Here is a 13,566-nt window from a genome sequence, read left to right as displayed (position 1 = left end):
ACTGTGATTTTAATTATAATTTTATTTGGTCATTTATATTACAAAATGAATTCATGATATATTTTTTTAAAGGGAAGGTGAAATAAACTTTAATTGCGGTGAATCAATTTATAAATATTATTAATATTATTTATTTAATGAATTATTTCCAAGCGGCTCTTAAGGCTTTTCTAGCGGCTAATCGTCTAGTCACGTAGGAGAGCAAGAGAAGCGCGATCAGAACAGCCATAATTAAGAAATGATCAAAATCGTCTTTCAAAATATCAAAGGTTTTTGACGGGGTCACTCTAGTGTAGTACAGATCTAAAAAAGAAAACGAAACAAACAACCAGTTTTTTTTTATCAATTTATCCAATTTTTAAAATTTAAACGGCATTTTTTAAATCTGACCTAATCCGTAAGCGAAGACCAAGCAAGTAGATTCCAAACCAGATGGCGCTGTATAAATTTCCCTGATTTGCATGACAGTCTGATTATAATTAATAATTCCTTCAGAGGTTATAGGCAATTCGGGAATGTACGGAATTAGGCCCTCTTCACGATGCTCGGCTAAAAGTTGAATTGGTCTCCTGGGGTCCAAGAACGCTTTTGGCAACTCCACAATTCCTCCCAAAGGCAGAGCGACTTCGGATTTAATTTTATATCATTAATGCTATTCATTTAAAGGGAGGGTGAAGTAGAAAATCAAGTGATTTTTTATCGATTCTTCTACCAATTTTAAGACCAGTCTGCATAGTGAAACATTCAGGAAATATGGTCTCCGAATGATTTTAAAATTCAAATTAGGTTCGGATTTGAAGGATAATGTTAAACAAGGACGTCCGACCAATCGCGTAACGCCCTGCCTTTTTATTAACAAAATTCTCGTGGCATTCTCCATGTCTCGCGCCACGATTATCACGTCGCGCGCGAATTTTATCAAATCTCGTGATAAATTTCATTCAACACGGAACGTGCCACGAGAATTTTGTTAATGAAAAGCCAAGGCGTTTCGCGATTGGTCGGAGGGGCTTATTTAAAATTATCCTTATAATTTGAACCTAATTTGAATTTTAAAATCATTCGGAATCTGTATTTCCTGAATGTTTCACTATGCAGACTGGTCTTAAAATTGGTAGAAGAATCGATAAAAAATCACTCGATTTTCTACTTCACCCTCCCTTTAAAGGAATCAACTGAGCTTACTTAGAATGTGTTTATTGGTAATTCCTTTTTCAGTGACGGTGTCAGTCATGGTTTCGACCCCGGCAGGGAAAATGAAAGATTGATGTTCGACAATGGGGGTCAAAGCGGGGGGACTGAGTGAGGAGAAAGCGCTCGTGTTGCTCTGACTTTTCCCCTCGTAAAGTTCAATCGATGACATTTCAACACGACGAGATTTCTCATTATAATAACTGTACTGTTAAAAATAAAAAAATATTATGATTACTTAAAGGGTATGAGAAGCTTCGTGTTGAAAAACCTCTGATTTTTATAACAAAAGACAGAATTAATTTAAAATATCAAGCTTTTAATTGACTCCGATTTCTAATTATTATTTGGCGGCAATATGCATTTGAAAATGCTTCATATGAAATTATTTGAAATCCACTTTTCACGAAAGGGTAAAACGTTTCCCGTAGGCTGACGTCACAGATATATTTTTTAACGTCAGATGGCGCCACTCTCTCCGCTATCAGACCCAGAGTTTAGACTGGCGAGAAGCTCGAGACGCGTAGAGGATTCACGCGCTTTTTTTCCCCTCACGTCATAGTGATGTCATCAAACGGGCGAACAAGCTCGACAAGACAAAATTCTCGATATATCGAAACTGAGTTTTCGTGATTTTTTCAATGGATTTTAAAAATAGAAACTTTGCTTCAATTATTTATATTAAAAACTTGATATTTTGAAAGTAGAGACTTGAAAGTGTAACATAATACCACTTTCATGCTAAAATATGATATGAAATTGTAAATTCCCATACCCTTTAAATTGACATCAATTATTTTAAAAGGTTTACATAATTAAAAAAAATATATATATAAATGATCTTACAACAACCCAATTTTCGCTGTGTACCATGTTTACCGGGCCACGAGCTCTTTTATGGGTAGAGGAATAAATTATCATTCCAGTGACGCCATCCAACAGATATAGATTCAAACAATCTTGGATTAAAACATTACAATTAATTTTCAGTTTTAAAAGGAATTGAAATTTACGTAAAAAACTAAAAAAGGTTTGCCAATCAACAGGGTTCATACAACTTTTGGAAAACAAATTTCCCTGAGATTTCCAGGTTTTTCCCCATATACTTCCCTGAGATTTCCAGGTTTTTCCCGTATTAGGAGTATCCTATGGAGCAAATGTTAACGAAGGAGGGGGGGGGCAAATAGGACTATTACATAATCAAAGGACATCCCCGTATCTCAAATATAACCAGAGGTACGAGCCTCCAAAGTATAGTGTAATGTTAATCCTATGGAGGGGTTGTTTATGAACATTTTGCTTAATTACTTGGCCCCTGTGTGACGCAAATTTCCCTGACTTTTACTAAAAATTCGAAATTTCCCTGAATTTTACTAAAAATTCGAAATTTCCCTGAGGTTTTTGTCAACTATTTATTTCCTTGAATTTTACTAAAAATTCGAAATTTCCCTTAGTTTTCGCCTGAGGTTTTTGTCAACTATTTATTTCCCTGATTTTTCAAGGTTTCCCTGAGGTTTGCATGAACCCTGATCAAATTATTTTTATGGTGCCTTCAAATTCGTGTGAGATTTGGAAACAAATTCGAAATTCGAATCGATGTGACACTTTTGCCTTCTGTTTCTCGCTTCTGGCACAAATCTGAAGGTATTACGTGAAATGACTTACATTTTTGTACAGGATCACTTCCTTCAGTTATAACAACGGCCAAATTAGGGTTTAAATATTTATAAAGAACACTGCGATCTCCCATAACTCGACCTTGAGAGTGAACATGCTCTAAAAAAGGTCAAGAAATGAAAAACAGTTGTAAAAAATGTTGTAAGATTAGAACTTAGGAAATCCTAAAACATAATAACAAATATTAACCAGTTGGTCTTTTAAGTGCTATTCGAGTTATTTGTTGATATTCAGGTGGAAAAGTCACTCTCCAAACTTCAGTGGCTTCCAATGACTGAAATTTATGAAACCCAACTTTTAATTCAAAACACTTCTTTTGACAACGGATTTATTGTGACATACACCAGGCTTAGACGACTGAAAACTGTATCCTGTCACGACACCATTTGTAGCATTGGCTACGAAAATGTAATGACTATTTTTGGTCGCTAGGAAAACCTCTTCGGTTGATGGTGGAAATACGTGAACCTGCCATTTAATTAATTAACCAAGAATGAGCGTGTAGTTATTTTATAAATTAGTTCAACTCATAGCCCAATGAAGAGCCCCACCCCTTGACGCGTAATACAATTTTTTAAACATCAGAATTGGTTCTCTTATAGCAAAGCGCGGGTCCAGTGGATCCCCTACAAGTTGACTTTCCTTAAAGGGAGGGTGAAGTAGAAAATCAAGTGATTTTTTATCGATTCTTCTACTAATTATAAGACCAGTCTGCATAGTGAAACATTCAGGAAATACCAGCTCCGAATGATTTTAAAATTCAAATTAGGTTAAGATTTTAAGGATAATTTTAAAGAAGCCCCTCCGACCAATCGCGTAACGCCCTGCCTTTTTATTAACAAAATTCTCGTGGCATGTTAGGTGTTGAATGAGATTTATCTCGAGATCTGATAAAATTCGCGCGCGACGTGACAATCGTGGCGAGAGACACGGAGCGTGCCACGAGAATTTTGTTAACCAAAAGGCAGGGCGTTACGCGATTGGTCGGAGGTCCTTCTTTAAAATTATCCTTAAAATCTTAACCTAATTTGAATTTTAAAATCATTCGGAGACTGTATTTCCTGAATGTTTGACTATATGCAGACTGGTCTTATAATTAGTAGAAGAATCGATAAAAAAATCACTTGATTTTCTACTTCACCCTCCCTTTAACAAAACAAAAAAACAAAAAAACAAAAAAAACAAAAAAAAAGAACTCAAACCTTCAAAGATTTATCAAGAAGAACAATTCCTTTAACATGTTCCGAGTCCATTTCATTCAACATAGTGACTTGAATGGCCAGAAAATCAAGTTTTTTAGTTGCAACGTCGCTGCCAGTTATCGGATTGAAAGAATGGATGTAAGTTTGATCGCCTTGGAAACTTTTCCCAACCACAGTGCATATTGCAGGATGAGGGAAATGAGCCGTCGTTCGCTGGGTGAATAACTGATAGAAGGGTTTTTGAATGCCTTGACTCGTTAAGGGAAGAATGGGGATTAGTTTCTTCCAAATTATTTCCCCGGATAAGTTATCAATGCCGAAGATTTTTCCCGAATGCGTCATGGCAACGATAACTTTATGTAAACCAAATTTATCGCGAACTAAATTGTTGCCAGTTACTAAAGAGGTTTCAGCCTCTCCTTGTAAACGAGAGACAGTCGTAAGCAGGAACGTTTGAAGTTGGAGGAGTTGGGTCGATAATCTCGTTAAGAGCATGGAAACTACATTGGCTGGGATAATAGTTAAGATTAATTTAAATTTAATGTTTGATAGGGTAAAATATAATTTTTCAATGATTGTACCATCAGTTGCCCCAAATTCTTCTTCTATTTTCACATCTATATCCGACAAGGGCAAATCCCAGATTTCAGTCATTAAAATTGATGCTAATGACTCTTCTCTTGTCCAAATTACTTTCCCTAGAAAAGTTCGGGTATTTATTTAAATTTAGCAGGGTTTTAGGTTATGAGTCTTAACTTCAAGCATAAGTTCATAAGATAAAATTTGGGACTCGATTAATACTCGACAAGTAAATATTTGGGACTTGATTAATACAGGGTTCATACAACTTTTGGAAAACAAATTGAAATTTCCCTGAGATTTCCAGGCTTTTCCCCATATACTTCCCTGAATTTTCCATATACTTCCCTGAATTTTCCAGGTTTTTCTACGTATATGGAGTATCCTATGGAGCAAATGTTAACGAAGGAAGGGGGGGGGCAAATAGGACTATTACATAATCAAAGGGCATCCCCGTATCTTTAGTAGAACCAGAGTTATGAGCCTCCAAAGTATAGTCTAATGTTAATCCTATGGAGGCTATGTTTATGAACATTTTGCTTAATTACTTGGCCCCAGTTTGTCTTAGTCCCAAGTCTTTAGTATGGTTGGATGGGGGGGCAAATAGGACTATTACATAATCAAAGGACATCCATGTATCTCTAGTAGAACCAGAGTTATGAGCCTCCAAAGTATAGTGTAATGTTAATCCTATGGAGGAGGTGTGTTTATGAACATTTTGCTTAATTACTCGGCCCCAGTTTGTCTTAGTCCCAAGTCTTTAGTATGGTTGGATGGGGGGCAAATTGGACTGTAACATACTCAAAGGGCATCCCCGTATCTCCAGTAGAACCAGAGTTATGAGCCTCCAAAGTTGGGTGTAATGTTAATCCTATGGAGGGAATGTTCACGAACATTTTCCTTAATTACTCGGCCCCTGATTGACGCAAATTTCCCTGATTTCCCTGAATTTTACTAAAAATTCTAAATTTCCGTGAGTTTTACCTGAGATTTTTGTCAACTATTTATTTCCCTGATTTTTCCAGGTTTGTATAAACCCTGTAATACTCGACAAGTAAATATTTGGGACTCGATTAATACTTAACAAGTAAATATTTGGGACTCGATAAATACTCAAAAAAAAAAAAAAAAAAAAAAAAGGAGAATTTTTGATACTTGGCTTAATATGTTTTTTTTTTTTTTTTTTTTTGATACTCGGACATGGTACTCGCACACGACTGGAGTACTCCCAATAAGTATCAAGTGACTACCAACACTATTACAATAAAATATAACTTACCTTGTTGGTGAATTAGTAGCAATGCATCGTCACTCGTTAAAACCAACATTTTGTAGCTGGTGGAGCCGTCTTTTCTCAAATAAGGAATGGCGAAAAACTAAAAAAAAAATAAATCATTGCGTCAAATTATCCCTATTCCTGATCAGCGCCACTTACCCATAGCTTCGACTTTGAGAACTACTGTAATCGGCAAGCCAACCACTCCAGATGTCGCTAAAATCTGGTGACGTCACTGACGGGCTTTCTCGGGGTCTTACCAAAAATGACGTCATCAGATTTTTAGCGACATCTGGAGTGGTTGGCTTGCCGATTAATTACAGTAGTTCTCAAAGTCGCCGCTATGGGTAGGTGGCGCTGATCAGGAATAAGGCTAATTGGTTGATAAAAAAGGAATAATTAATAAAAAATACAAAGCATAGCGTACCTTTTGGAGCGCTCCATGATCAGGCGTTAGCGAAAATTCACCCTTAAGACTTTCAATTTCGCTGCCATCTGTTGGACTTAAAGCCAGAATTTTGTATTTCTAAAAAAAGTACCATAAGTAATCAGATTTTTTTTTTTTTTGGTTTTCTGTTGCGACAGGCTTAATAGTTATTTACATTATCTTCTCTAATGGCAGCGAATAAAGTTAATTGTCCATTAACAATTGCGGAAGTGACTTCCAAAGCCTTTGGCAAAACTTTGACAATTTTCATGCCACTTTTCTCAATTCTGCCCAAAAAGACTCCATCCTCGCCCAAATGCAAAGCAAAAACGGGCTCGCTAGTACTATCTTGATAAGGAATGCCTTCAATTTTTAATTCCGTGTTTGCCTTATTCGTTTGAAGTCCTAAAAGCTACATTTTTGATTTTTTTATTAAATTAGTTTCGTTAAATAATTTGATTAACGGTTTTCAAGTTAATCGCACTTTTAGGGGGACCTCGACGAAACCAATTCCGTTATCCAAGTTCAAGAGTTGTAAGGTTTTAGTTTGAGGGTCAGCGCAGACAAAATAAGTTCCACTTGCAAAATCGCAACTAAAAAAGTTAAAACGGTCGCTATTTAAGCTTCTTTTTGAAAAACCTCTGATTTATATAACAAAAGATAGAATTAATTTCTGTGAATTCAAAAATATCAAGCTTTTAATTCTACGATTGCTGCTTATTTGGCAATAAGCATTTGAAAATGCTTCGTATGAAATTATTTGAAATCCACTTTTTATGAAAGGCTAAAATGTTTCCCGTAGGCTGACGTCACAGATATATTTTTTCACGTCAGATGGCGCCACTCTCTCCACTATCAGACCCAAAGTTTAGACTGACGAGAAGCTCGAGACGCGTATAGGATTCCCACGCTTTTTTCCCCTCACGTGACGTCATAGTGACGTCATCAAACGTGCGAACAAGCTCGACAAGACTAAATTATTGATATATCGAAACTGCAGAGTTTTAGTGATATTTCAATGGATTTTAAAAATAGAAACTTTGCTTCAATTATATTAAAAACTTGATATTTTGAAAGTAGAGGCTTGAAAGTGTAACATAATACAACTTTCGCGGCAAAATATGATATGAAATTGTAAATTCGCATAACCTTTAAAATGTAATTTGAAATGCAGAGAAATTTGGAAAAAAATAAGGGATTTAAATATCTGAACCTGGTATGAGCGTTGATCCAAGGTGCACTAATTTGCGGCGAAGATTTAGCATTTCCTTCGAGTATTCTAAAGACAGTGACTTTTAAAGAGGATCTCGGTTTAATTTGCACCGCAAAAATCTCCTTTTTCTCAGAGCTGACAAAAAATCTGGTCAAATGTTCACTAGAATATTAATAAACTCCAGTTAGATTTTAATTTAAATTAAATTAAGTATAATTTCGATTGTATTAACTCTAATATCTCAATATTGGGAAGAGAGGTTTCCCAATTTAAAACACCAGAATTTGTGTCCCAGCTTCTCAAAAATAGACCATTTCCACTGACCGAGATTACCTCTATCAAAACAAGAACAAAAATGTTAATTAAAACAGATTTAGACGCAATTTCAAGCACTTTTGTACCTCCTTCGTTAGATAAGGCATTAATATAACCATTATCTCCCTTTTCTAGAACTTGCCTCCATACTAAAGACAAAAATTATAGGTTAATATGATTGCGTGAAATCGGTAAAACAATTGCCTCATGGTTTTCATGGAATAATAACTCTTAGGATAATAAATGATACATTTTATAGCTCTCGAGCACTGTATCAAAAGTTCATAGATAAATACAGAAAGTATACTTCATTGAAGGTTGCTCGCGCTATGTACTATGAGAACCCCCCCCCCCACCAACCAACAAAAGAGTGTCGACCCCATGTCCCCATCTGCGAATGATTAACTTCACGACCGTAGCACACGGAACAGGCGTGAATAGGCTCAAAGGAATAACTTTTGGATCACAACCATAGAGTACTATCATGGATAAAGAATGCGCGTGAGGACATTTGTTTTCACGCTACAGGATAGGCAACTCAGGGCTCCCACCAAAATCTCAAAAATAAATAGGGGAAAAAGGGACTTTTCACGATAAAAATAGGGTAAAATAGGGACCTAAATTTTAAAAGTAGGAACCAAAAAGGGACCACTGGTAAAACAAAATGATTTCTTTTCTGTGAAAATATCACAAACAGTTAGGAACCTATTACTCTTTTCTATTTTTTCGACAAAATAGGATATTATTTCTGACTTTCCGGAAGTAACTATTTTCGTATCATGTTTACTGTTTTATAAAAAATCCACTGAACTAGAATTTGGACCTTTACAAGTTTACAGGGTTCGTACAAAATTTTTGGAATGAAATTCCCTGACTTTTCCAGGTTTTCCCTGACTAACTTGAACAAATTTCTCTGACCATTTGCAATAACGTACATGGCAAACATATATGAAAACCAGTCTAAATTCAGTCGAATAATTTTTGCACGAGTTGTTATTGTTATAAAAATTAGCCAATTAATTCGTTTAAATTTAACCATAAGTAAATCATAAATAACCGGAGCGAGCTCCGCAAATTTGGGGCTCTGGTCAAATCTCAGACAAGACATTTTGAGGTCACCCTTATACTTTTTCTGAGGTTTATAAAAATAGGGTGATTTAAGGACCGAATACCAATTTTAGGGTAGATTAAGGACCTTGTAGGAAAATAGGGACTTTAGGGACCTGGTGGGAGCCCTGGCAACTTCTTACCTCCTCCGATGGCAGTTTATTCGGTCGTTGCCTACTTTAATCAAGGCCTGTGTGCGGCACCGATTTTTCGTTTGCCAATTTATGTTGCCGAATTCTCTCACCCGAGAGCGCTGCGAGCTGGAAACTTTCATTTTCGCACGCGTTTTACACGGAATTTTTACAATTATCAGCTTGCTTATTAATGAGTAAGCTATAATTTTAAATTCAAATATGATAATTGGTGATACAGAAATAAACAAAATAGTACTGCATTTTGATGTTTCAGAATTCCCAAGAAAGATTTTAAAATTTCAATTTTTATGGTTTCTTTCATTTTAAATAATTTTATCATTAAAAAATTAAAATCAGCTAGTTTGGAGAGTTAATATATTTATGGATGCCCCCTTGAAATTACAGCCTTATTCTTTTCAAATTAATATATGTTCCCCTATTTTGGTCCAGATCGCAACGCCATCTCAAGGTAAAATAGAGAGAAAATAAGAAGTCTCGTTTCTTAAAAGCCATCCCCTTCGAAACTACAGCGCACAGGCCTTGATTAACGTAGGCAGCAATTCGATATATACTCTATTCCAGCTTCGGTTGTCAGCACACGCAAATCTAATTCTCTATGCTTTGTGCGTGCTAACAGATGATGTAACTACTGATTTTCAGGATCTAAAATCTCAAGATATTAAATCCTGAACATGGATATTCATTTCGTATCTTAAATTTAAATTCCTTATAGGAAAAATAGGAATTTTTTTCTGGAATTATAGGATTTTATAGCAGAAAAAATGTGTTTTTATAGGAAATACAATTTCGGGCTTAAACTATGCAGGAAAATCTCAAAAAATAAAAAATAACAAATTGGATTTTACTTTGAAAACTCAGAAGAACTTAATTAAAATATAACATAATATAATATATAAAAAATCCTATTCAAATGTGATCACGATAAAAAAAAAAGGCTAAATTTTGATAAATTTGATGCTAAAATATACGAAAACTTCGACTAAGTCAAAAATATAGGATATTATAGGACCTTTCATGAAATTATAGGATAATATAGGACTGGTTCAAAAATATAGGAATTTATAAGAATTATAGGACCGGTGGGCTCCCTGTTATCAGCCCGCACAAAGCTACGTTATATAGAGATTTAGGTTTTGCGCGTGCTGACAACAGAAGCTGGAACAGAGTATAGAGTGCTGTCAGAAGCGCCGGTGTGACGTCACCCATGCTGTTTTCCCATAAAGAAAAAACGGTAACTGTCATGGCCGCCCATTGCTTAAGGCAGACTCGTGACGTTTAACCTTGGATCTGACGTCACAACTGACAGCACTCTATATATTGAATGAATAAACTGCCATCAGAGATAGGGAGTTGCCCATCCTAGCGTGAAAACAAATTTCCTCACGCGCATTCTTTATCCATGATACTATTTTCTATAAACAGGCTTTAGCATCCAAAAACGTCTACTAGCGATTGCTTGGTTCATGTAGAGGTTGAGAGGAGGGTCATTTGTTTTTCATTTTACATAGCGTCAACAGCCAAAGGCTTGGAACTGTGAACGAAGTAGACTTTTGGTTCTATTTGTTATCTAGATCAGCTCATTCTCGGTTATCCATTTTACATTTACTGAGCTAATATTGAGTGGCTATGCAAATTCTATTTTATATTCAAAGTAATCTGTGAATGACCATGGGGCTCTCAGTTGAGTTTTATGATGTAGAGCAAATTACGAGCAATATCAGAGCAGTTAATGGAATACAATATAAGAGCTCAGGTGTGTTGGGATGTTAGATTTGGATAAGAGTTATTGTACAAGGATCTAACAGATAATTTGAGCTGGGAATGTTACCTATTTCTCCATTTCTTAAGCTAATTGATGCTACAACATTATGTTCAGTTGCTAGAGTTATGGAATCAGCTCCATTTGATCCAGAGTCTATATGGGCATAGCGTAGCTTTCCAATGTACCTTTGCCTCCTATATTACGCCAAGCATTAAAATTAGATATGTTTAATTAACGAGTACCCACGATGGGCGGGCGTAGGAAAATATTTCTTCAATTTACCAGTCGAACTTTCCAATTTGATCTTCATATAATCCATGGCAGTATTGTAATATAACGATTAAATTAAACAATAAATATAATAATGATTTTGTGTAATTAAATAGTAGGGAGCCCATTATTCCAGTCCCCAGTATCCGGGGAACGTCTTGCACTAATTAAGCCGGGAAGGTCCAGAACAAATTTGTTTCGTCTGCTTAATCAAAATTAAATGTGTTCACGTTACGCGACGCGCGTTACCTTTACCCATGCTGCCATGCACGTTACGTTACCTATCCATGCTGTATTACCCTATTATTACTCCTAGCTTTTGAACAATTTTTTTTTCTGCTGGTTTGGCATTAATGGCTTGGCCATGGCCAATTTATTTTATTTTATTTATTTGGACTAGCAACGTACATGCAAGCCTTAGGCTTTTGTGGTACGGACGGAATGATTTGAATTTTGACATGAGAAATTGAGAATAGTAGACAAATATTAGAAATTAAATGAACAGTGCATATGTATAATTAAATAAAGATTTTAAACAGGAGGATAGCAAACAGATTTTAAGATTAATTAAAGGTTTTAAACATGAGTTTGGTAACGATTATAAAATGAGACAGTAAACAATAATTAAGATCTAAGTGAACAAAGTGCTTATAGGTAATTAGTTAATAATTTGACTTGAGAATAGTAAACAAATATTGAGAATTTAAGGTGACCAAGCGCTTGAGGGGATTTAATTAAAATATAGGAATAGAAGAATTGGTCATGAGAGTATATACTAATTTAAGATTTAACTACCATGGGGTTGTAGGTAATTAATTAATGAAGGAATTTCCAGGACGAGTGGGGGGAGTGACTAGTGCATTGGATTACAAGTGAAAATGTTGAGAAAGTGCAGCGCGGAATTTAGACCTTATAGGGATAGAGATTATTGATTCTGGGAGTGCGTTCCAATCAGAGATGACCGAGCTTGTAAAGTGATGTTGACGGACTGAGGTCAACACTCTGGGTTTTAGTATTTTAAGGGAGTGACCCCTAGTAGAGGATAAGGGTGCCGGTTGGAAGAATGTATCGATATCCAGCGCGAGCTTATTGTTAAAGAAATCGTGTAAAAGACAGAGATTATTAATTAAATGACGCGTGTGGACTGGGTCGATTTGGAGTTTCGATAATCTTGTAGGGGCTGGGAGTTTCTCAAGTTTGTTGGTTAATTTAGTGAATTTATTTTGAGCCTTTTGCAGGGTGGTAATGCTGGAAGAGGACGACGGTGTCCATATGGGGGAGGCGTAGTCAATAATTGGTAAAGCTAGGGCGTTGTAAAGAATTTTGATGAATTTTTGAGAACGATTATTAAAATTACGACGAATTAGCCCTGAAAGGGAGTGAATACGTTTACTGATTTTGTTGGTATGAGAGGTAAATTCCTACGAGATATTTATCTCGACTCTCGTAGGCATTGACCATGAAAATGCGACACTATTTTTGCACACCCCAGTGGACAATATTTGGCGTTCCATACAATGTCCTATAAAATTTCCAGTCTAAGGGGGGGAGTCACTGGACACATCTCCTGTATGAAATTTTTCCTATTTCCGGCCCTGTCTATAGCCATGCAAGACCAGGGCCGGAAATAAGCACAGGACACTGGACATTGTCACATTGTCCAATAAAAGTTTATAATGTCCCATCGGAGGCTCCGCCCCCATAACTTTTTAAAAAAACTAAGCGGGCCACTGGACAGTGGGACCAATAAATTTTCAGAAGATTTGATAGCTTGACTATGGAGATAAGACACTATTTTGGCACACTGCATTCCACAATGTCCTATAAATTTTCCGGTCACTGGACATATGTCCTGTAAGAATTTTTTCTTATTTCCGGTCCTGTGCACGACTGCACATGCCAGCGTGGGATATAAGGCGGTGGAACAGGGCAAAGGACCAGTTTCAAAATTGCCTGGCCATGTTTTAAAAATTAAATCGGAGGGCGAACAGTGGTCCACGGGACCACTAAGAAAATTCAAGGGTGACCAGAGTTCAGACATTATCTCAACTATTTAATTACCCACTTCTTTAGTTTAGCAGACGACGCGCCCTGGTCAATGGTCAAGGACCAGTTTACTTATTCCAGGCCAGGGCGGTCGCTGGCCCAGTGTCCAGTTTACCCTCAAAGCGCAAATGGCTCAATTCAATTATTAACGAGCTCGCAAATAATGAAATTGTTTAAGAAAATTATGTCTATTTGAATGCCAGTAGTTTTATAAAGAAAACTAATACAATTACTGTGGGAATAGCATTATTGGAATTTAAATTTTAAAACCCGCGCCAACTTTTAGTCTGTCAAGTGTTCAACAATCAAGCGCTACGTCACGCTATCAAAAAGCGCTGAGGAATAT

General features: G+C 36.2%; 1 protein-coding gene across 1 annotated transcript; it reads right to left on the bottom strand.

Moving 5' to 3' along the window:
* Nucleotide 1: 1 nt before the first annotated feature.
* On the bottom strand, nucleotides 2–12,592 carry EMC1 (ER membrane protein complex subunit 1). The gene is made up of 18 exons (XM_089860466.1): nucleotides 11,187–12,592; nucleotides 10,971–11,098; nucleotides 7,967–8,029; nucleotides 7,798–7,900; nucleotides 7,566–7,727; nucleotides 6,837–6,945; nucleotides 6,528–6,764; nucleotides 6,353–6,451; nucleotides 5,929–6,025; nucleotides 4,652–4,768; nucleotides 4,071–4,579; nucleotides 3,211–3,336; nucleotides 3,058–3,142; nucleotides 2,857–2,967; nucleotides 2,038–2,150; nucleotides 1,186–1,399; nucleotides 391–624; nucleotides 2–303 (listed from the first exon to the last, which is right to left on the bottom strand). Exons 1-18 carry the CDS (start codon nucleotides 11,300–11,302, stop codon nucleotides 143–145), a joined length of 2,784 nt encoding a protein of 927 aa, XP_089716592.1. The 5' UTR covers nucleotides 11,303–12,592; the 3' UTR covers nucleotides 2–142.
* Nucleotides 12,593–13,566: the final 974 nt, after the last annotated feature.

The sequence above is a fragment of the Phalangium opilio genome, unplaced genomic scaffold (assembly GCF_054372755.1).
Source record: "Phalangium opilio isolate 3A_F unplaced genomic scaffold, DU_Popi_V2 ptg000011l_1, whole genome shotgun sequence".
Lineage (NCBI taxonomy): Eukaryota > Metazoa > Arthropoda > Arachnida > Opiliones > Phalangiidae > Phalangium > Phalangium opilio.
This window is presented reverse-complemented; position numbering and strand designations above follow the sequence as displayed.

What these genes read in the sequence shown, in the direction of transcription:
- EMC1 (XM_089860466.1), bottom strand. Translation starts at nt 11,302, where the DNA reads ATGGGCTCCCTACTATTTAATTACACAAAATCATTATTATATTTATTG. An exon ending in CCCAATATTGAGATATTAGA is followed by an intron (nt 7,728 to 7,797) that starts GTTAATACAATC and finishes TTAATATTCTAG; the next exon opens with TGAACATTTGACCAGATTTT. An exon ending in CTGCCATTAGAGAAGATAAT is followed by an intron (nt 6,452 to 6,527) that starts GTAAATAACTAT and finishes TACTTTTTTTAG; the next exon opens with AAATACAAAATTCTGGCTTT.